Source organism: Triticum urartu, chromosome 4 (genome assembly GCF_003073215.2).
Source record: "Triticum urartu cultivar G1812 chromosome 4, Tu2.1, whole genome shotgun sequence".
NCBI classification, from domain to species: Eukaryota; Viridiplantae; Streptophyta; class Magnoliopsida; order Poales; family Poaceae; genus Triticum; species Triticum urartu.
In genome coordinates this window covers 312,429,688-312,453,598 of record NC_053025.1, presented here as the reverse complement: position 1 = coordinate 312,453,598, position 23,911 = coordinate 312,429,688, and the positions used below count along the sequence as shown (strand labels likewise).

At 42.7% G+C, this 23,911-nt stretch overlaps 1 protein-coding gene across 1 annotated transcript; it reads left to right on the top strand.

Moving 5' to 3' along the window:
* The first annotated feature begins 3,942 nt into the window (after positions 1-3,942).
* LOC125554736 lies at positions 3,943-18,945 on the top strand. Its single transcript, XM_048718181.1, has 7 exons — positions 3,943-4,092; positions 14,771-15,182; positions 15,300-15,436; positions 15,576-15,690; positions 16,008-16,215; positions 16,513-17,554; positions 18,545-18,945. Exons 1-5 carry the CDS (start codon positions 3,943-3,945, stop codon positions 16,028-16,030), a joined length of 837 nt encoding a protein of 278 aa, XP_048574138.1. The 3' UTR covers positions 16,031-16,215; positions 16,513-17,554; positions 18,545-18,945.
* Positions 18,946-23,911: the final 4,966 nt, after the last annotated feature.

Here is a 23,911-nt window from a genome sequence, read left to right as displayed (position 1 = left end):
GGTCGGCGTCGAGCGGGGCGGGGTCTCCGGCGGTCGGCGAGGGTGGAGAAGACGTCGGGCGGATGCGGCGGAGCTTGGGGAAGTCGGGGGCAGAGTTGTTGGAGCTCGGGGACGGCGCAGGCGTCGAGTGCGAGGCAAAACAAAGCCCGGTGCTCTGCAGCTCCGGCGGGTGGCGGACGAGCTCGGGGTCGTCTCTGCTATGGATAAGAGGGCCGCATAACATGTCAAAAAAATGGGCAACGGCGACGGAAGTACGTGGGTGAAAATTGAGATCGAGGGAGAGCTCACCGGAGTCGGAACGGGCGGCGAACTGCGGCGGCAGCAGCGAGATGCGTTTGGCGAGGGCGCGAACTGCGGTGGGTTTTGGGCTAGGGTTTTAGGGGGATCGAGAGAGGAGGGGCCTAGGTATTTATAGGACACCTTTCTTGGGGCAGGGGCGACTCAGGATCGTGATCCCGTTGAATTCGGACGCGGCGGCGACGTCGAACGCGCTCTGGCGCGGCATAGCGTGGGCGAGGGGAAAGAGAAGGGGTGGGGATGAGGGTGGGCCCCGCAGGTCAGTGGGAGAGGGAGAGAGGAGAGCGAGCGGGCGACCGAGGGGAGAGGGGTTCGGGCGTGCGCCGCGCTGGGGCAGGCCGGCTCGGTTGCTGGTGGGTTGCGGCTTAGCGCTGCTGGGCCGGTTGGCCTGGCTGGCGCCTTGGACCCTTTTTTTGAAATACCACAGAGAGAGAAAACTAATTATAGGTAAACCTATAATATTTTTATATAGGACATATATATATCAAAAATCTCAGGGGAATTAATCCTATAGCGTGGACATTTTTAAAGAGGCAAAACAGAAACTAAAAAAACATTTTCTGCAAACTCCAAATAAAATTTGAATTTGAATTCAAACCTTTTGGCAATATTCTCTTCTGACATTTTTGGAGTGTCATGTTAGCTCCTCTCATACTTTTTCTCAAGTATTTGTCAGGGATATTGAGGTAGATTTTTAAATGCCAAGCTGAATCCAAATTCAATAAAAAAATTCAAAAGCCTCTGAAAATTTCCAAATGCCACTCAATTCAAACAAAATGCATAGATGCTTAACTAATAATTGTAAAACATTCCAAATTGAAAATTTGGGATGTTACAACGTATGATCACTACTTGTGCACCCAAAATCCTTAAACTAGTTTTTCCACATGAGTCCGCTATACCTACCTATATGTGGTATTCTTTTGCCGTTCTAAGCAAATTTGTATGTGCCATCTCTAATTTTCAAAATAAATTTCTCTTTTGTATGCTCATACCGCTCATGAAACGGTAGGGGGTGGCTGATATATTTCCATGCTAGATGTGTTATTCTCAAGATGAGTGTTTATTCACTTGTCATTGAACGAGAGTACGGCAAAGGTATTAGGGATGCCAGTCCCAAAATGAAAAATGAATTTACTTTATGTTGTCAAATAATAATTCCTTGGAAAGTGTTGGTATGGAAGGCACCCATGGATACGGTTAGCCATGGAAAGTGAAAGTCTGGTGGAAAAAGGAATAAACTTTATTTTCTGTCTGGGAACCGCCTATGATATATCTAGCATGGAAAGTATTGGGAACTACTCTATCATTTTCAGTGATAGGAAAAGCATGCCACCCAATTTTTTTTATCTCTATCTTTTTCGCTTTGAGCTCTAGCACCTCTACAAATCTGTACTTCCCTTCGCGAAGGGCCTTTCTATTTACTTTATGGAATTTTTATTTTTACTTGAGTCTCCATCTTCTCATATAGAGCACCAACTAAGGGGCACTATGATCATACTTGAGCATTGGGTGTAGCTAATATGCGAGTGTGTTTCATTAATGGATCAATGATTGATCATAATGGGCTCGGGATAACTTGCTTTAGCATTGATATTTTGAAAGACATGGTTGCTTGTTGATATGCTTGAGTATTAAAGTCCTCATGCCAAAACTAGACTATTTCTTTGAACCATATAAAAGTCCAATTGTCCACATCAAAAATTCTATTTTTATCATTTACCTACTCAAGGACGAGCAAGAATTAAGCTTGGGGATGCTGATACGTCTCCCACGTATCTATAATTTTTTAATGCTCCATACTGTTATATTATCATTCTTGGATGTTTTACAATCATTTTACAATCATTTTATATATTGTGTGGGACTAACCTATTGACATAGTGCCAACTGCTAGTTGTTGTTTTTTGCTTGTTATTATATCGCAGAAAATGAATATCAAACGGGGTCCAAATGTAGTGAAATTTTTTCTGGATTTTTTTGGACTAGAAGACACCAAATGGGCCAGAGAAGCACCTGGGGGGTGCCCTGAGGGGGCACAACCCACCAGGGCGCGCCTGGGCCCCCAGGTGCAAACAGGTGGGTTGTGCCCACCTCAGTGCCGCACCACCTCTTTGATTTATAAATACCCCAATATTCCAGAAACCCTAGGGGTCGATGAAAATCAATTCCAGTCGCTGCAAGTTCCAGAACCACCAGATCCAATCTAGACACCATCACGGAGGGGTTCATCATCCTCATTGGTGCCTCTCCGATGATGCGTGAGTAGTTCATTGTAGACCTACGGGTCCGTAGTTAGTAGCTAGATTGTTTCCTATCTCTCTTTTGATTCTCAATACAATGGCCTCTTGGAGATCTATTTGATGTAACTCTTTTTGCGGTGCATATGTTGGGATCCGATGAAATATCTATGTTTTTATCCATGAAAGTTATTTGAGTCTATTGATCTCTTATATGCATGATTTCTTATAGCCTCGTATTTCTTCTTCAAATCTTTGGTTTAGTTAGGCCAACTAGATCGATTTTGCTTGTTGCGGGAAGAGGTGCTTTGTGATGGGTTCGATCTTACGGTGCTTGATCCCATTGACAGAAGGGGAAACGACACGTATGTAGCGTTACCATTAAGGATAACAAGATGGGGTCTATTTCTACATAAATAGATCTAGTCTACATCATGTCATCATTCTTATTGCGTTACTCTGTTTCTCCATGAACTTAGTACACTAGATGCATGCTGGATAGCGATCGATGTGTGGAGTAATAGTAGTTGATGCAGGCAGGAGTCGGTCTACTAATCTTGGACGTGATGCCTATATAATGATCATTTCCTGGATATCTTCATGATAAATTGAAGTTCTACCAATTACCCAACAGTAAATTGTTTACCCACCGTATGCTATTTTTCTCGAAAGAAGCCACTAGTGAAATCTATGGCCCCCGGGTCTCTTCTTTATTATATTTGCCTTTGCGATCTATTTTTATTTGCTTTTATTTTCAGATCTATAAATCAGAAAATACAAAAATACCTTGCTGCAATTTTTATTTATTTATTTTATCTCGCATTCCCGTGAGATCTATTTATCCAATCTACTACAATTTTACATATCTTTTTACCCGTGACGGATTGAAAACCCCTCTCTTACGTCAGGTTGCAATTATTTGTTCTTTGTGTGTAGGGTCTGTTTATGTGGTGTTGCGTGGTTCTCCTACTGGTTCGATAACCTTGGTCTCATCACTGAGAGAAATACCTACCGTAGATGTGCTGCATCATCCCTTCCTCTTTGGGGAAATACCGACGTAGTTCAAGCCGCATCAATTATTTCACCACGAATACACTACTAGAAATTTAATAAAATTATACTATCTAAAATCATAGTCTACAACTACGCTACATTATTTAACCACAAGTACAGTACTAGAAATCTAATAAAATTACACTATCTAAAATCATAGTCTACAACTACAATAAAATTTTACACTACTAGTATACACAAAATTCGATATTTTTATACACTACTATTACACTACACTAAGTAGAACTCACCCGCGGCGGCGGTAGACGGCGAGGAGGCATTGCGGGCGACGGGGCCGAGGGCGGTGGTAAGAGTGGATGCGGAGGCGAGGGCGAGGGCGAGGGCGACGGGCATGAAGGCGGGGACGGGGGCGGTGGCCGAGGTGGATGCGGAGGCGACGCCGACGGGGGCGGGGACTTCGGCGGTGCAGGCGGAGGCGATGGCGACGGGGACTTCGGCGGTGGAGACGGAGGCGGAGGCGGCGGCAGTGGAAGCAGGGGAGGCGAGGGCGACGAGGGCGGCCACGATTTGATGGGGATCGATGGTTTGAGTGTTGGGGTAATTTAATCAATATCTCCTAGGGGGTGGCGGGGTAATTGCACATATTGCTTTTATATCTCCTACGAGGCCAACGCCATTTCTATCTTTTACACATATTGCTTTTATATTTATATAGATGTTTCGTTTATTATTTTATTTTCCTATTGTTTATTATATTGTTTTTGACTAATTATTTTATTGTTTTCTTTTCCTATTGTTTATTATTCTATTGCTTTATTTTCCAACATTGATCGATCTCATTAATCTAGCATCTTTACCTAACTAGCACACATGCCTGTGCGTTGCAACGGGAAAAAATATAATACGTGGTTCAAGATTTTACTAACCTAACCACTGACTTGCATATGTCTGTCATTGTCGGATTATACCCACACCTCATCATTTGTTTTGTTTATTTCCGTCATTGCTAGATTATAGCTACACCTCACCCGCAGTTTTTTATTATTTTTGAAGAGGCTTATTGTTTGTCTATTTGAGGCCATATATAAATTAGTGAGATCCTGTGTATATTTGCAGGGTGGTACTACTAATTTTCTTTTTAGGAATAGATGGTACTATTAATCAATAAAGATTTTTTTATAGTACCAAAAGCTGGCCCAATAAAGAGAATAGTAAATTGGATGGGCTGAATCATAGGACATCCCGTACCCGTCAAATAAAGAACACTTTCCCCTAAACAAAAGTGAAATAAAAAATGTTTCTTCTAAAAAATGGGAGCATGTGCCCGCTACAACCAGCACCCGCCGCTGCGCCCGAGCGAGCGAGGAGAGGCCGAGCTCTTCCTTGGGATGCCATCTCCGCCGCCTTCCTCTCGCCTCCGGCCGGCGAGCCCAACTGCCGCCGATAACCTCGCGCTGCCGCCCTCTTCTTCTCCCGTCTCTCTCCTCCCTTCACGCAGGAACTCAGCCGAGCCGCCATGGCAGTATAGCTTCGCGACCGCCGCCCTCTTCCCTGCCTTCTCCCTCCCTTTCCTCCTTCCTCTTTCTTCTTATCTTCTCCTGTCTATCTCCTCCCTCGTCTCACTCTCCCCTTCCAGGGCAGGAACCCAGTCGAGCCGCCATGGCAGAGAAGCTTCGTCGCCATCGCGTTTTGCTCTAGATCCACGCCATGACGCTGCTCCTGCGTTGGATCCGTTGGGAGCGATGTGCCCGCCATCGTCCGACTTCGTCTGCTCTCCCCCTGAAAGCCCTTCGGCCTGTTAGTGCTGTGCAGTCCTCGCTCGCTCGTTCCAGCCGCTCTACAGCGCCACGAGGTACTGTAGCGGCGAGAGGTACTGTAGCGGCGAAGCATTTAGTGCGGCTGGTGCAAAATTTCAAAAAACAGTTCATGAATTTGAAAAAACAATTCACAAATTCAAAAATAGTTCATGAATTTGAAGAAAGCACAAAAAATTGAAAAAAACGTGAGTTTGGAAAATAGTTATCGATTTTGACAAAAAGTTCACCAAATACAAAAAAAGTTCATTGAATTTAAAAGAATCATCGATTTTCAACAAAGTTCATAGAATTAGAAAAAAGTTCATGGAATTTGATAAAAAGTTGTCGAATTTGAAAAAAGTTCATCAAATTTGAAAAAAAATTCATCAAATTTGAAAAAAAGTTCATCGAATTCAAAAAAAGTTCGTCGGTATTGAAAATAGTTCATCAAATTTGAAAATAGTTCATCAAATTCAAAAAAAATTCATCGATTCTGAGAAAAGTTCAACGAATTTGGAAAGAAAGTTCATCGATTTTTAAAAAGTTCATCCAATTTGTAAAAAAGTTTATTGATTTTGAAAAAATTACATCGAATTTGAAAAAAAGTTCATTGAATTTGAAAACGTTCATCAAATTTGAAAAAAAGTTCAACAATTTTTAAAAAAACTAATAAATTTTTGAAAAAATCATCGAGTTTGATGAAAGTTCATGAATATAGAATCACGAATTTGAACCAAGTTCGTGCAATGAAGAAAACAAAAAAAGGAAAAAAGAATAAGAACCGCGACCTGGGAAAGAATAAAAGAAGGTAACATGTATTTGTACACAAGTGAGTTAGTGTCCTAGTGGTTATTGCGCTGCGGTCTCCACGAAGAAATCCTGAGTTCGAACCCCGCCGGCGCACTCGCCATTTTTTTGCTGGAAAAACGGGCCGGCCCAATTACAAGCGCAGTTGGTGGCGCAGGATTCGCTTCATTGAATTACCGAGACAGAAATTTAGTACCACCTCAACTATATTTTAAATTTAAACTGAAAGCGTAAAATCATGAGAAGAAGCGTATTCTGACGGTAAACCCACGGAGTCAATATATCGCGAATCTTTTAGATAAACCTCTTAAGAAGTTGGAGGGCCCAATTACAAGCGCAGTTGGCGAACCGGCGCAGGATTCGCCTCATTGAATTACCGAGACAGAAATTTAGTACCACCTCGACTATATTTTAAATTTAAACTGAAAGCGTAAAATCACGAGAAGAAGCGTATTCTGACGGTAAACCCACGGAGTCAATATATCGCGAATCTTTTAGATAAACCTCTTAAGAAGTTGGAGGGCCTAGCCTTTTTTGCTTGGGTTTGAAAAATAAAGGAAAAACGGGCCGGCCCAATTACAAGCGCAGTTGGCGAACCGGCGCAGGATTCGCCTCATTGAATTACCGAGACAGAAATTTAGTACCACCTCGACTATATTTTAAATTTAAACTGAAAGCGTAAAATCACGAGAAGAAGCGTATTCTGACGGTAAACCCACGGAGTCAATATATCGCGAATCTTTTAGATAAACCTCTTAAGAAGTTGGAGGGCCTAGCCTTTTTTGCTTGGGTTTGAAAAATAAAGGAAAAACGGGCCGGCCCAATTACAAGCGCAGTTGGCGAACCGGCGCAGGATTCGCCTCATTGAATTACCGAGACAGAAATTTAGTACCACCTCGACTATATTTTAAATTTAAACTGAAAGCGTAAAATCACGAGAAGAAGCGTATTCTGACGGTAAACCCACGGAGTCAATATATCGCGAATCTTTTAGATAAACCTCTTAAGAAGTTGGAGGGCCTAGCCTTTTTTGCTTGGGTTTGAAAAATAAAGGAAAAACGGGCCGGCCCAATTACAAGCGCAGTTGGCGAACCGGCGCAGGATTCGCCTCATTGAATTACCGAGACAGAAATTTAGTACCACCTCGACTATATTTTAAATTTAAACTGAAAGCGTAAAATCACGAGAAGAAGCGTATTCTGACGGTAAACCCACGGAGTCAATATATCGCGAATCTTTTAGATAAACCTCTTAAGAAGTTGGAGGGCCTAGCCTTTTTTGCTTGGGTTTGAAAAATAAAGGAAAAACGGGCCGGCCCAATTACAAGCGCAGTTGGCGAACCGGCGCAGGATTCGCCTCATTGAATTACCGAGACAGAAATTTAGTACCACCTCGACTATATTTTAAATTTAAACTGAAAGCGTAAAATCACGAGAAGAAGCGTATTCTGACGGTAAACCCACGGAGTCAATATATCGCGAATCTTTTAGATAAACCTCTTAAGAAGTTGGAGGGCCTAGCCTTTTTTGCTTGGGTTTGAAAAATAAAGGAAAAACGGGCTGGCCCAATTACAAGCGCAGTTGGCGAACCGGCGCAGGATTCGCCTCATTGAATTACCGAGACAGAAATTTAGTACCACCTCGACTATATTTTAAATTTAAACTGAAAGCGTAAAATCACGAGAAGAAGCGTATTCTGACGGTAAACCCACGGAGTCAATATATCGCGAATCTTTTAAATAAACCTCTTAAGAAGTTGGAGAGCCTAGTACACGTCGATTTCTCTTTTGCTAGGCCCAGCACTAAAAAACCCACTTTTTTACGATTACGAGGTTTATTCGAAGAGGAAATTGCATCCTGTAACCACAACATTTCTCTCTTTTTTTCTACCCCAAGCTTTGCAACATTTCGAAATCGGGAAATTGCGACAAGAGCAGGTGCTATTAGAGAACAATTAAAAGATTTGGACTTTTGTTTTGTATCTCTGAAACAGGAGTGAAAAGAAATCAGCTCATCCACCGCTAACTAAACAGGGCGAAACTAGCTCTTCTTTGGTTTCCCTGGGTCCAAGTTGGGGCAAAACCTGCTCTTTTCCCGCAAAAAGTCTATCGTACTAGGTGGCGCGACACGCGACATAGGTAGTAAAGTAGTGATTTTGGGCCCTTATTAGGGATATTATAGATAATAAAGCACGTATCGAGTCTTCGGGTTCACCGTCGCGGCGCTTTTGTAAAAGAGTCCCTATACTTTTTGACAGTTCAACCCGCAGTCCTCATGTTAGTAACCCAAACTGTTGCGTGTGAGATAAAAAAACAAGCAACCGCTCCATCCTGCCTCCCCGACACCTTCAGCGCGTCGCCGCCTCCTGCCACGCCCCACCCTGCCTCACCGCGCGCCGCTGGCGCACTCGCCTTTTTTGCTTGGGTTTGAAAAATAAAGGAAAAACGGGCCGGCCCAATTACAAGCGCAGTTGGCGAACCGGCGCAGGATTCGCCTCATTGAATTACCGAGACAGAAATTTAGTACCACCTCGAATATATTTTAAATTTAAACTGAAAGCGTAAAATCACGAGAAGAAGCGTATTGTGACGGTGAACCCACGGAGTCAATATATCGCGAATCTTTTAGATAAACCTCTTAAGAAGTTGGAGGGCCTAGTATGCGGCGATTTCTCTTTTGCTAGGCCTAGCACTAAAAAACCCACTTTTTTACGATTACGAGGTTTATTCGAAGAGGAAATTGCATCCTGTAACCATAGCATTTCTCCCTTTTTTTCTACCCCAGGCTTTGCAACATTTTGAAATTGGGAAATTGCGACAGGAGCAGGTGCTATTAGAGAACAATTAGCAGATTTGGACTTTTGTTTTGTATCTCTGAAACAGGAGTGAAAAGAAATCAGCTCATCCACCGCTAACTAAACAGGGCGAAACTAGCTCTTCTTTGGTTTCCCTGGGTCCAAGTTGGGGCAAAACCTGCTCTTTTCCCGCAAAAAGTCTATCGTACTAGGTGGCGCGACACGCGACATAGGTAGTAAAGTAGTGATTTTGGGCCCTTATTAGCGGTCGTTCTACCAGAAGCCGGCTGGGCTGCGGTTGCGGCGAGCTGGGCTTGGCGCGGCAGGTCCTGGCGAAGCAAGGCTGGGCCTTCGAGGCGGTAGCTGGAGATGGGGCCCACACGGGCACCCCTGGGGTGTACCTCCTGGTCATCGTCGGAATGCTAAAAAAATGGTAATATGTGGATTCGAACTCAGGTCGTCCAGGAAAGAATACGTAGCCGCTAGCCAACCCACCAGGCTGATGTTTCCTGCAGTAGATAGGAACTTCTTTTCTTTCTATCGAAGTCACAAAGTGTGGGCCACGCGCCTATCTCAATTGCTCGTTTTGACAAGGGGCAAGGTGGGATGAGTTTTACTACATCACCAAGCAACCTTGGGTCGATTGAGGAAGGATGAGATGAGGCCAATTACACGAGAAATAAAATGAAGGAAAGAGAAGCAGGGTCACAGAAATAAGGAAGAAAGGGAGGGAAAGATAAAAGGAAAGAGTAGGCCTTTCTATATATGCGCTCCATGTAATAAAATGGAGGACAAATATTAGGAAGGAGAGGAAGGCAGGAAGGAAAGGGAGGGAAAGATAAAAGGAAAGAGTAGGCCGGAAAGGGAGGGAAAGAGAAATAAAGAAAGTAAATGATGGAAAGAATTAACCACGTTGCATAATACCCATTGCCAACAAACAAATTTATTCGTGGGATAAATGTAATAGTGTTATATAGTATACTAATAAAAACTTAGATACGCTGGTTGAAACCGGCACAACCAACTAGCGGTGCTATCTAGCAATCAATATTAGCTAAATTATGAGCAACTTTATTTTTATTACGCTCAATTTTCAACAGAACCAATCCATGCAGATCGAGGAGCTTCTTCATCTCCCAGTGAAACAAACATTTGTTGCCTCGCCTCAATTGCTCTTTTGCTTGTGAGCTTTGGGAGGCCCTCTGCCATATGGATGTAGATGATCAAGAAGAGTTAAAAAATCATCTCATTTTTTCAGAAAATTAAAAGTGTTTTTTGTCACCTGAAACTTGGTTAGGGCACGTACAATGCGGGCGCTAGGAATAAAATCCTGGCAGCTTTTCCATTGTCCCGGCCACTTTCGGCCTTGACACATAACCTAGAGTTGGACACTAAAAAAAGTATACACAATGTAGTTGCTAGGGCTGTATGATTGTGCATGTTAATTTGCTCAAGATTTTAAATGCTCTTGCATTGGAGCCGGCCTAAGGGTGATATTTTTAACCTTGTCATATGTTATTCATTAGCTATTAATGATGTTCGTGTATGATAACTGATTCCAAATGAGCTTGTCAGTTAATGCTAGCCTACATAGACAGTGTGTTATGTTGTGGATCAACTCATCATCTTGAGATTGATCACATTTTGGGTGCATTGTGATCGCATAGACATCACAACTATCTCAGACAAGCGCGGGGGAGAGGATAAGGTGCGAAAAGGAAAGGGGTGTTTGATATTGATTTTCACCCGTTGCAACGCACGAGCCTAATAATAAAGCACGGATTGACTCCGTGGGTTCACCGTCACAATACGCTTCTTCCCGTGAATTTATGTTTTCAGTTTCGAAAAAACCCGTATTTGAGGTGGTACTAATTTTTTGCTTAGGTAATTTTCGGTTTCATCCACTCCTACGTCTACATTGCCCCAGACGTCCTAATTGTTCAGCCTACAAACGAAGCAGCCCGCATCAGTTTACGCTAAAGTTTTGTACATCGCCGGCCCGCATCATGCACCTAGCTGGCTTTCTTTTTCTCAAAAAAAGACCTAGCTCGCTTTCTTCCATAACATGTACTCCGTAGCTGTGTTGAGAATCTTTCTTCCATCAAATAATCTCACCTCGCTACTTTACATCTGATCTCACCAGCTCATATAGGTACGCCCTAGAAAATCAACAAGAGGCCTCCAAAATCAAGAAGGAAACAAATCAAGAAGGAAATGAAGCACAAGAACAAATCAAAGAGAAGAGAGCCCATCTGAAGATACAGAAAAAAGGGGCGGCCATTGGTGGTGGTGGAGCACGGGAGTGGTGGTGCACCTCCTGCGCCTCCGCCACGGGCCTGCCGCCAGGAGTCAATCAATGCCTCGCCAGATCTGGCGAGCAACCGAGCCGGCCCCGCAGCCACGCATCGGAGAGCTCCACTACCACGGCACAGGGCTGCCGCCCCAACCGCAGCAGCCCCGCCGCCACCGCGGCCGTCGCAGGTGGGCCGCGGGACAGGCGTTGGCCGCCTCCTCGAGGTCAACACGAGCAGACGAAGTGGCGCGGGATAGGCCGGACCTTAGGGGCATGCGCTGGTGGCGAAGGCCGTGGACGTATGAATCGGGCCAGTTCCGACTGAACTGCGGAAGCTACTGGATGCTATGTGCGTGCACCGATTATATATTTTTCCGGCTGAACACCCATTATGTGTGTGCATCGATTATATATATATTCGGGCATGATTATGTAGCATCCAGTATTTGCTATTGTTTGTTGTTACTGTCATAATTTAATTTTCATGTGTATCACAACTTACAAATATATTATCAGATATACTATTAATTAAATTAAATGAAATGTTGGAAAGAAATACTACTCTATTTCTTAAGGGAGAAAATATTTGGGGCTCATCATTACTTGCTGACCATCAAGATATTCCTCAACTCTGGATGTCATCGATGTCTTGGTGATATAGGGAGGAGAGAGGGAGGGACAAAGAGTAGATAAAGTGTGGACAACAGTCGATTCTGCTCGCGTCATGTTTCACCCTACATAGCAACTGGGTTGGGGGATCTGTAGCTCTATGTACCCTAATCTTGATCCCCATCGAGGTCCGATGATAATGTCCAGGATAGTGGTCATGTTGCCGTGGAGGGTGTGCTCCTACTACAGGATGCAAAGTGTCAACAAAAGAGTGACAAGCATTATAAACTATTAACTTTCCAGAAATCATACTTTTTATTACACATAATCCAATTTCTTTAGAGCAATTTGAAGGAGTAGGTTTTGTGTAACACCCCGGATATGACTTTGCCAATATGTATTCCAACTCTTGCCGTTTCCAGCCTTAAGTTATTTTATTTTCTCGGGTTCGGGTCTTTGTCTGCGTGTGTTGTTATCGTTGTCGTGCATCTCATATCATGTCATCATGTGCATTGCATTTGCATACGTATTCATCTCATGCATTCGAGAATTTTCCCCGTTGTCCGTTTTGCATTCCGGCGCTTCGTTCTCCTCCGGTGGTCATTTCTACCTTTATTTCGTGTGTGGGGATTAAACATTTCTGGATTGGACCGAGACTTGCCAAGCGGCCTTGGTTTACTACCGGTAGACCGCCTGTCAAGTTTCGTACCATTTGGACTTCGTTTGATACTCCAACGGTTAACCGAGGGACCGAAAAGGCCTCGTGTGTATTGCAGCCCAACACCCCTCCAACTAGAGTCCTGTGCAGCGCCCCCTCGGGGAAACTCGAGGTTTGGTTTTAGTTGTATGGAGCGCTCATCTGAGCAGCTTCTATCGGGATTTGTCGGCACATTCGGGCGGTGTTGCTGGTCTTGTTTTAACCTGTCGAAGTGTCTTGAAGAACCGAGATACCGAGTCTGATCGGAACGTCTCGGGAGGATGTCTATTCCTTCGTTGACCGTGAGAGCTTGTCATGGGCTAAGTTGGGACTCCCCTGCAGGGATTTGAACTTTCGAAAGCCGTGCCCGCGGTTATGGGCAGATGGGAATTTGTTAATGTCCGATTGTAGATAACTTGAAGCTTAACTTAATTAAAATGAATCAACCGAGTGTGTTACCGTGATGGCCTCTTCTCGGCGGAGTCCGGGAAGTGGACACGGTGTTGAAGTAATGCTTGTGCAGGTTGTACTCTAGTTTCTCGATCACGCCTTGCCTCCTCTTCTCGCTCTCTTTTGCGAACAGGATAGCCACCATATATGCTAGTAGCTTGCTGCAGCTCCACATATTTTACCTTGCCTTACCTATAAGCTTAAATAGTCTTGATCGCGAGGGTGCGAGATTGCTGAGTCCCTGTGACTCACAGATTACTTCCAAACCAGATGCAGGGCCTGATGATTCCGCTCCACGTGACCAAGTGGGAGTTCGACGAGGACTCTCAATGATACTATGTTTCCTTTCCTGATGATCAGTAGTGGTGCCCAGTTGAGGATGATCGGGACCGTGTCGCATGCTGGGTTATCTTTTATTTTGGCGCTGTAGTCGGGCCATGAGTGTTTGGATGATATAATGTTATTTATGTACTTGATTGACATGGCGAGTGTAAGCCAACTATGTTATCTCCCCTTTTATTATCTATATATTACATGGCATGTTGTAAAGATTGCCTAATTTGTGACATATGCCTTCAATGCGATTATGCCTCTAAGTCGTGCCTCGACACGTGGGAGATATAGTCGCACCGAGGGTGTTACATTTTGTTAGCAAAGAATAAAATTACAAACTTTTGGAATAAAATGGGATCTTCAAAAAGTGGATTCTTACGAGTCTTACAACCAATTTAATTGGTACATTATTATTATTCATCATGACATGTAAACTCTCGAATACCAAACAAACTCTCAGATTTATTTAAACCTGTTGCAACACATGAAACAGTAAATATAGCTTAGAAATGTTCACAGTTTCAGACTATTTTTGTTTCAAAAAAAATATTCACACTATATAAAAAAAACTTAAAAATGTAACCATTTAGAAATGTAAACTTAAAAATTCCCAAATAAACATTTACAAATGTAAAACAAAAGAAAATTATTTTTAAAAACTATTAAAAAATATTTTTTCTGAAATGTTCAAATTTCTAAAAAAAACATTAACTACTCTTTAAATATGCTCATACTTTTTAAAAACACTTGAAAATTCCCCCAAAAAGCACTACTAACTACAAAAAAACATTTCAAAATGTAAAGTAGAAATAATTAATTTACATAAAAATATTTCATAGAGAAATGTGCCAATTTACATAATGTTTTATACTACTCTTCAAAAGATTTTACATTTTTAATGAAAATATTAGGTCTTAATAAAAACAAGGAAATTTTCACGTTCAAAATTTATTTAAATTGGATATATAGAGTGACAGAAAAGATCCATGAAGCAAGTTCTGTCATATTTATCGCCTGATGCAACACACAGTCATTTGTACTAGTAGTATATTATTTATTTTTAGATAATAAAGCACGGATTAAGTCTTCGGGTTCACCGTCGCGGCGCTTTTGTAAAAGAGTCCCTATACTTTTTGACAGTTCAACCCGCAGTCCTCATGTTAGTAACCCAAACTGTTGCGTGTGAGATAAAAGAAAAAAAAGCCAAGCAACCGCTCCATCCTGCCTCCTCGACACCTCCAGCGCGTCGCTGCCTCCTGCCACGCCCCACCCTGCCTCACCGCGCGCCGCTGGCCGCCGCCGCCCACCTCGCTGGCGCGCCTACCCCTACCCCGAGTGCCCCCACACCCGCAGCCTTCCACTGCCGGCGACCCGTGGCCTGCCACCGCCGACGACGAGGAACTGTCGGATCTCGATGAATCCGGTGAGGGATGGCGCGTAGGCAGCGAATCTGGAAGGAAGGCGGCCGGGGCTTGAAGCACGACGGCTGGACGGCACACCATGGCATTGGGGGGAGGGGGGCGTCCGATGCTCCGCCCGTTTGTGTCCGCGCGAGGAGCTCACCCCCAAAGAACTCCTCGGGCGTCCTGCGGGCCCAGGCCGGAGGCGGCAGTTCCCAGCGCGGGGGCCGACAGGAAGGTGCCGATTCGGATCTCCGGGGCTGACAACGCGCCTGGCGCCGACGGGGAACGCGGGAGGGCAGCAGCTCACGGACGAGGAGGCCCCCGCGGGCGGCGGGAGGGGGGACTCGCCGTACCAGGGCTATGAGGTGCAGCGTCTGGCGAGGTGGGTGGACCACGCGCTGCCCTTCTCCCTGCTCCTACTCGGCGTCTTCATCCGCCAGCACCTGCAAGGTACGTGAATCCGCGTGCATTACCTACCTCTTTCTTCTCTATGAAGCGTGAGGTTTCCCTCATCAGGCTATACGCCTGAATTTGTGACGCGAGTTTGGTTCGATCCAAATACTGCAGAGAGTTGCTGGTCAGAAGATGATGGGAGTTCCTCATTCCAATTGAGTTTATATTGTGTAGGTTTCTTCGTAATGATTTGGATTACCGCAGTCATGTTCAAGTCCAATGATATCTTGCGCAAGCAGACCGCTCTTAAGGTTTGTGCTTCTTAACTTGTGTGTCAACGTGCTTGTTCTACTTCAAGAGGTTAATTCATTAATTGTTCTGGCAAGCAGACTGCTCTCAAGTGGCTTGCGCTTCTTATCTGGTGTATCAACATTATTGTCATTGTTCTAGCAGGCTACAAGGTTGGGGGAGCGACCCTGCCATTGTCATGACGGCTGCTCCTTCTGGCCGGATCGAGGCATGAAGACCTGTGGGATCCCCTCCTTCGGCAGGACCTCCTCATCTGGTGAGATTTCCTCCCCATGCCTGATGCCTCAAACCATTCAGCAAGCACTAGCAAGTAATTCTGTTTACTTGATTTTTTTCATAATTTATTTAGTCCTGATGAGTGTTCAACGGTAAGGGAAATTAAGGATTTGCATGGGACTGACGATTGTGATTTTGGCCCTGTACTGAATAATTTTGGGAGCGACTGGGTGATGATTACAAGCCAGTTAACTGAATGAGTCCTTCAGCCGCTGGCTAGCTAGCTGTTCCTATCTTACCATTATATGTCTTCCTCAGTATTGTTTTGTGAATTATTTCTTTTTTCGAACTATGCAGGAGGACTGCATGTGATGAGTTAAGGCACAAGAAGATCTACGACCATTTTAGCTCCAGCAGTTAGTACACAACCAATCAACAGTGCATTTTCACGACCCAGGCTTCTGAATTCTGACTGACAGGCTCGCAGGCACAGCCACATCTAATCTCACGCATTCAAAATGCTAGCTACATGAAATACGCCCAGATTTACGAGTAGAAATCCAAGGTAACACTTATCACTTAAAAGTATTTACTTCATTTTTTATCTGCATGTAAAAAGAGAATGCAAGATGAAATATAAAGTCTGCAGATTCCTCCTCTATGTTCAATTTTCCTAATAGGAAGAACCATACCAACATCCCTTGAACTAGATTTGTCGAAGCAGCATACATACATATTCATGTTTTACATTTTAAATTTGAAGACCAAGGCAACTCCCGATCAATTTAATTGGATGTGTATGTCTTTTTTTTGTTTGTATTTAATCTTAGAAAACATAATCTCATCAAGTGAAAATCCGCAGGCATTGCAGTCCAATTGTTCTAAGGATTGGAACCAGACGTGTGGCTCAATACTGCTTGGAACATGTGAGAAAAGTTTACGTACATGCACCTTCTTGGATGATACAACTTCTCTATGTTTGTACCTCCTCGTCATTAAAACTTTGCAAACTTTATGAGTAAAAAGTAAGAAGTAATGTTCTCACTTCTCTTTTTTATGACCATCATTATCTCAGTCTCAACAACATCTAGGAGATGTACCTACGTAGCTACTGTTAGTTCAAAAGCTTTATTTCACAAGTTGGCAACATGATATTCAGGATGTTAAGCATGTGTTATAGTTCTAATTTGCCTTCTTCTCATAAAACTTGGGTATCATAAACAGTAGAGACTGTAGCCCGATGTTGCTCACTGCACACTTATACTTATTCTGATTTTTGATGGCCTCCTAAATTTGAATTATTGTCTTGATGCCAGCTAGAGGACCTTTGCAATCTTATCAAGCTTGACGCTAAACTGGCACTCTTACTTGATCCCATATTACTCCTTCGAACAATTTGTGCGCAAAGTTGAGGAAATTGGGGCCAATAATCGTGTTAGAATAAACTTCTTTCTTTCTTTTTCCATACTGCGGGGCAGCAGGATCTGAGTCCCACTACATCGCCCTTTGGTATGTTTCATGGGGATCTTTTTTATTCAACGCATAAATGCTGATTCGTTCATGTGTTTATTAGCAGTAAGAGGCGCAGCATGCGAGGCGTCCTCGAAGTTGAAGGAGTAGTAGAGCAGAGGATCTTCTTAGTGATTTGGATATACAGAGTTTATGATACAAAGACCTATTTTGTTTTTGTACTGACTCTTGAATTTTCTGCTTTCTATTTCTAAACCCTTTTGATATGTTCTTTACTCCTGATTTCAGCCTTTTAAGGTATGTTCTTCTTTCGGGATTGCAGAGAGCAAGGACCACCGAATGGAAGAAGGAGATGCCATCCTTGACTGTCGTTGTCTTTGGCATGTTGCTACCATTTTTTAATCCTTGCACTGCAGAAACCTCAGTCTATCCATGTAGGTCATGCCTTCTAATCAGTTTTTTGACTCTTATGTATGTGTGTGCTCTTGCATTACTTACTGGATCTTGTTGTATACGATGATCCATTGTCAGCTATACAAAGGCTCTGAATTAAAAAATTTGTCAAGTTCGGTTTAGATTTAATTTTATTCCACCTCTTTTTGAATGGACAATGTGTGTGCTGTTTAAACGAACACTATGTGAAATTCATAGGCATTGTGAGTGCATGGAGAAAGGATTCGATTTTTATTCTTTTTTTCAGCGTTCAGAGCTGTTACCTGCTACACCTACACACATGGAAAACTTAAACTTAGCAGTCCAAAAATAAGCAGCAAACTTTACTGCCGGTCATCTAAAAATTCAGTGACAACTGCTGACACACGAGCAGCTTCATTTTGTAGTAGAGTTAGTAGATGATGCAGATGACAGTTCTACCTGCAGGAGGTCCTAGAGGATCCTTAAATATTGTACTACATAATCTCTTTCCAGATTCTTGAAACTTGCACTCTTCTGTTGAATTTTGCATTTTGGTTGATCTGTACTGCTTCTTTTATTGTTGTCAGCCTAGAATTATATCGCATTTTAATCTTTAATGGGAAGATTCATAATTATGCTTTCATACCAATTTGACTGCATGGTTTAATTAGTGGCTGCAATATTATTTCATGGTCCACAACAGAACTAAATGTGTCAAAATGAAACATTCTTCTTCCCATGTATCAAAGTATTAAGCAACCAAATATGTTAGTATCTAAATTGTTATGCTTAGGATGATATATTTCAAAGAGCCACATGTGCCCAAAACAATGGTGCCAAGTGCGTAGACAATGAAGCATTACCCTTTCTTGCTAAGGTACATATGTTGATTTCTGTTGTGTACCACGTGTTTGCTGTAATGCCTAGAGGAGATTATGAAGTGATTTTCTCTACCAATTAAACAAATATGCATTCCATACTTAGATTTTGAAGAACGTTTGTTTATGCAGGGATTTGCTAGGAAAAACCATCTCCGGAAAAATAGGGCCAAATTTGAATTCTAATAGAGTTGAAGAGACACATAGAGAAAGAGACAGGGATAATACTTCCTTGTGGGCTTCCTGAGAATCTACAATGAAGAATAAGAAGGGTGTAGTAACTAAGTATGCATGTCATAACTAATTCTATTGAAAATAGTTATTCAGGAAAATTAAGCTATATTGAAATGTTGCATGATTCAGATATTGGGTCTATGAAGATTTGTTTATGCCATAAAAATGCATAAATAAAGTCTCGTGTGGCTATGTAATTCACTTGTTATATGTCAAGTTCGAGCTCCTAAGAACAGGGTGAAACTGTCTGTTCCGAAGAACAGATGTCACTGTTCGGGCTCTCTTTTGTTGTACTTTCTTTCCGCTTTCCTTCTTAGCCCCTTTTTCATTAACTTAGTTCGAACCCCCCTCTTTAGGCCCCTCTGATGGTTAGACTGTTAATAACCTTTTAGATTTCCACTAGGCGGCCTTTGTATATACAGATATTCCATTTTATTGATTAATTCTACAAGCCATGCTTTGGATTGGCTCATGACCTGTGTGTTGATGTCCATATTTATATTTGAGAACTAAGGGCTCTGTTCTTTTAACCATGAACCAATTTAAGTAGCAAGTCCGTTTTTGTTGGTTAGTTGTATCATTGTTATTCAACACTGAGCACTAATTGACAACCAACCATGATCATTCTTTGAGAAAGCTATGGGACATACCTAAAAATATGAATTGGTCGAACAGTGTTGTTATGTTATGGTTGTTTGATTACTTGCAAAGTTGTTTAAGTGGTATTTTTTCAACTCTTTAAGCATATATTTATTTATTTTGCACCCGGTGCAACGCACGGGCATTTTTGCTAGTAGATACATAATAGTTGAAGGATGAATATAATAACACACATCTATAATACCTAAATAGTTCATCCCCACTATGCTATTTATCTTAACATGCAGCCTATCCACATCAGCAGCCCTGCCATGTCAGCATTTATATAGAGGATTACAAGCGGGACCCACCATAGTAAACAACAGACACGTTGGCTTCAGTTACCATGAGAAAGGCTACCCACCGACGAAATTCAGCCCAACCCATTACCCTCGCTTTCCTTCCTCCCCTGCTTTCCCCTGTTGGGCCGGCTCTCCCATGTGTACACAACACCCAGCCTCGCCGCCCCGCCCAGGATCTGTTGGTCGTTCCCCTCGCCACTCCCTCCATCTCCGCTTCGACTCACTCCCGCCGGCATCCACCCTTCATCCCGCCGCACGCTACTCCTGCGGCAGCAGCCACCTCCTTCCCTCCTCTCCCTTTCACCATCCTTCTTCATACTTGCGGCGCCTGCCACAACTACTTCCCAAGGTAGCAGCGCCTGGTGGTGTCAGGGTTGGGGATCTCGCTGTGCTCGAAGGAGTCCTGCCACACCGATCCAGAGGTAATGTCGTCGGTGGAATGTCAGGCGGAGGTGCTGCAACATCAGGCGGCGGCTGGGTGTAGCTGAATCTGTCCAAGATAGCCATATATGGAAGCCTCCTTTCCAACTGCTCAGTCATGGACTCGTGTCACAACCGCCCATCTCAACTTGGCGCCAGCGTCAGCATGAGTCCACCTCTGCCCTCGGGTGTCGCCTCGGATGATTCAATAGAAAGCAATGCTCTTTCCTGTTGGTTATTGATTTGCTGCCAAGGACGGCCAACTCGCTACTATGACGATGGTATTTGTCGATTCGAAGGTACTGTACTGTGTTCTTCACAAGAGTATTTCCTCTTTCCTTCTAATCATGTATATACATTCTCATTAAAAAGGTCATAGCTACCGTGCACAGCCTACTTCGGCATCCTCTTTGTAGCTCATTGCTTCCACCGGTCCACCCTCTCCTAATTGATATCCATCTTAAAAAGACTATTTTATATATGACACTCCCTCTACTAATAATGTTCCAGATGGCCTTCCACTTCCTCTCCCCACTATCTCCACAAGAAACTGATGCATTGTGCTTTAAAGTCTGTTCGGCCTCACCTCATTTTGTTCCCATCATCCTCGAGTATGGATGGGTCTCTACCACAACTCACACTACCTCCGGTGAGCAAATCCCTCCCATTTCCTCCATGTTCTCTATGTATGATATATCGAAGATTGCATCACAAATTTGCACTTTCTCAGGCACTACGTGTTAGACGATGCCCAAGTAGTCATCTTTTGGTTTTGGAGGGCATGGGTTTGGTTATCTACGAGAAGTTTCACATGGACGTGGACGGCCACGCCGTATGCCATTACCTGATCCTTCTCCTCAATCAAGCCCATATGTTGCTGCCGATAACTGTTGCACACATATGAATAGAAACATGAATAGAGGTTTATTCCGCACATATTTTCTTTCAAATATGTTTTTCTCTGCACAATATGTCTTGAGATTCATTTCATCATCTACTTCTTGGCATCCATCAAGCAATAGCATCTCGAGAGCAACATTCTTCAAACCAACTTGCAACAGAAGAATCGTCCACATCGGCATCTCAAACACAGAATATGATATTTGCAATTTTACCGACGGGACAAGTGGTCTGGACTCAATCTAGAAACCATTATTATTGTTTATGTGTTTGACTCATAAATAAGGTTTTGGAGAGATATCACGCACATAGTACCTGTTAGATACAGACAGAAAATACAAGAATTACTCATGCCTTACTAAGAAGGTATGACTTGCTGATTTTTCTTTATGTACATACACTAGATTAACCATTCATTTAACAGAGCTAGACTAAAATTTAATATTACTCCATGTGGAGGAGACAATCAAATAGGAAGGGTGTTATATGGTGGATTGTATATGCTTGAATGCACCGTGTTTCTCTTTGCCCTTTTCCCTTCGTTTTCCCCCAAAAACCACCGGAGTGCCCATTACTCAACATGTATGAAGGTACTTTTTGTCATAAATCTGTAAATTGCAAACTGTGTTTGTCCTACATTTCAAATGTCATCATCAAGATCTCTATCATAATGACATCTCTGTTTCTTTCACTATCCAGTAGTATAACCATTTGCTTCGTTTAAACTTTGTGGTTTAATCTATATGTGCTATTCATAACAAGGGATTTCATCTTCTGCTATTATCCACTGTGTAAATTGTCTCGGCAATGATCTCTACTAAATTTGTTCATAGTTGATTCAGTTATACTATAAATTAGTGAAGTGAGTGGCAGCTAAACCTCCATCCAGGTTAAAATGCTCAAGTATTTTGGAATGTATGCACAGATGGGTTAGTAAAATTTGGGACGTAGAATTATGTTTATCTAAAAGAAATCTAGAGTATTGTTTCATAGTATTTGGCCATGCTGCATGTATGTGGTACAAACAATATGATATAGATGTGCAATTTCTGGTCTTTAACAAGTACAAAGTGAACAACACTCTTCAAAACTATCATAAAACGCAGAAAGTGCTGCCCAGGCTAGCCTTCTAGGTGAGTTTCGTTCATGTCCTTCCTTGCTGCTATGTCGATCACTGCTTATAAATTTTAAAATGCCAAGCATTTGCACCTACTGGCTCAGATTACTTTCAGTACATCAAGAAAGGAATCCCACACGTACAATTTGGTCACAAGAAAAAGGCACAAGCGTCGACAACTCTAACGAAAATTAGCCACATATTATGATTATTTGATATGTTAACAGAGGGAGTATCTATCAAATAATCAAGTAAAATATATTTTTTACTTTTTGCTCAATAGAATTTCCGTAAAATTATTGCAACAAAGTCCTGCAACAACGCGCGGGGGAATTATCTTGTATATATAACTTCTAGTACTACAGCGTACACACTCTCATGAGAAAAAAAGCTGCCACCGATTCAGCAGGGAGAATGAGGTCAAGCATAACACTAGCTAAAAGGGCATATCGAAGCATCCTGAATTTTTGCATTTGGCCGCACATCACATCAGTCTTCAGCTGTATCTCATCTATCTGTTGTCTTAGTTTAGCAATGGAGTACTCGAGCAACTCGCTCACGTACTTTTGCACGAGATAAACCCATATCCATGTGTAGCAATATTTTGTCCCTGATGCCTATGGATCACAATATACACACACACGCATATAATAATGATGGCGAATTGTGCGAATTAGCAGAATATCGAGGTATTTTCTGTCATATATATTACGTACCTTTCCACGGTTACGGCAGATGTAGAACTCTCGCTCTGGATTACTTTGTGTGTGCGACATAGGTGCCTTTGCTCGATTCCTAGAAGCTTTGGCGCCGGTGGCATAGCTGCCGGATCATCGAAGGGACGTCACGTTGTAGTGGGATGATTCGCCAGATAGGGCTGGATGCATTGGTCGTGGCGAGTGCATGTCATGGCCCACAAGGCCAGATGAGAGCTCGGCTAGGGCAGCTGAGTCCCAAACTCGCGAGCCACGCCGATGTGGGCTTGAACAGGCGGCTCGTGCCGATTTGACGAGCTCCGGTGGGTCCATTGTCACAGAGCAGCTGACTAAGAGGGAGTAGAATTTTGTGGAGAATGGAAGTGAATGTGAAAAGAAGGGGCTGCAAACACATATATATACAGGCACAACTTAGTGCTAGCATTTCGGGCGAAGACATGACAGCACAACATAAAGTATCTGTGGCGTGTTTATAAATCGGAAGAAAGCAATATGCTGCAACTGGTTATGACAACTGGGCCCGAATAGTAGTGGTGTAGGATGTATTACCAGCGTCAATAGCTGGTGTACCAATATGGCAGACGCTATCACTATTTGGAAAAAATAGTGCTGGCATTGATGAAAAATGGCGCGCCTCAAACAGAAGTTGTGGATAGCCGTTTTTCCACTAGTGATGCTCGATACTTCTTGTACTGGTTCTTTTATGAAGAAGACTATTGAATTCAGGTGGGATCTTTTAGAAAGAATTAAACACAACTCTGAATATTAGGAACTCGATGAAGGTAATGAGTCAAGTATTAAGCTTAAGTTTGATTGTGTTAAATATTTTATGAATACCGATGCTCTTCAAAAGTTTAGCATTAAATATGGACTTGACTATGAGATAGTAGCCTCCTTTTGTGAATCATTTTCTACTCTTGTTGATCTCCTTAAAAAGAAGTGGTTTAAATATCACCCACCTATTAAAGAAGAAATTAAAGAACCGGTTGTGGTCAAAGATGAAACTATCATTTATAATGTTGATCTAGTTATTCCTACTGCTTACATAAAAAACCACATTTCCCTGTTAGGATAAAGGAACATGCTAAGGTCTCAACCGTGGTCAATAAAAGCTATATTGGAGCACCTAAACATGCTGAAAAAATCAAGGTAGAACCTAGTGTTTCTGTGG

Coding starts and splice junctions, on each gene's coding strand:
- LOC125554736 (XM_048718181.1), top strand. CDS start 3,943: ATGAAGGCGGGGACGGGGGCGGTGGCCGAGGTGGATGCGGAGGCGACG. Junction 15,437..15,575: donor GCAAGCAGACCGCTCTTAAG/GTTTGTGCTTCT, acceptor TCATTGTTCTAG/CAGGCTACAAGGTTGGGGGA. Junction 15,691..16,007: donor CGGCAGGACCTCCTCATCTG/GTGAGATTTCCT, acceptor CGAACTATGCAG/GAGGACTGCATGTGATGAGT.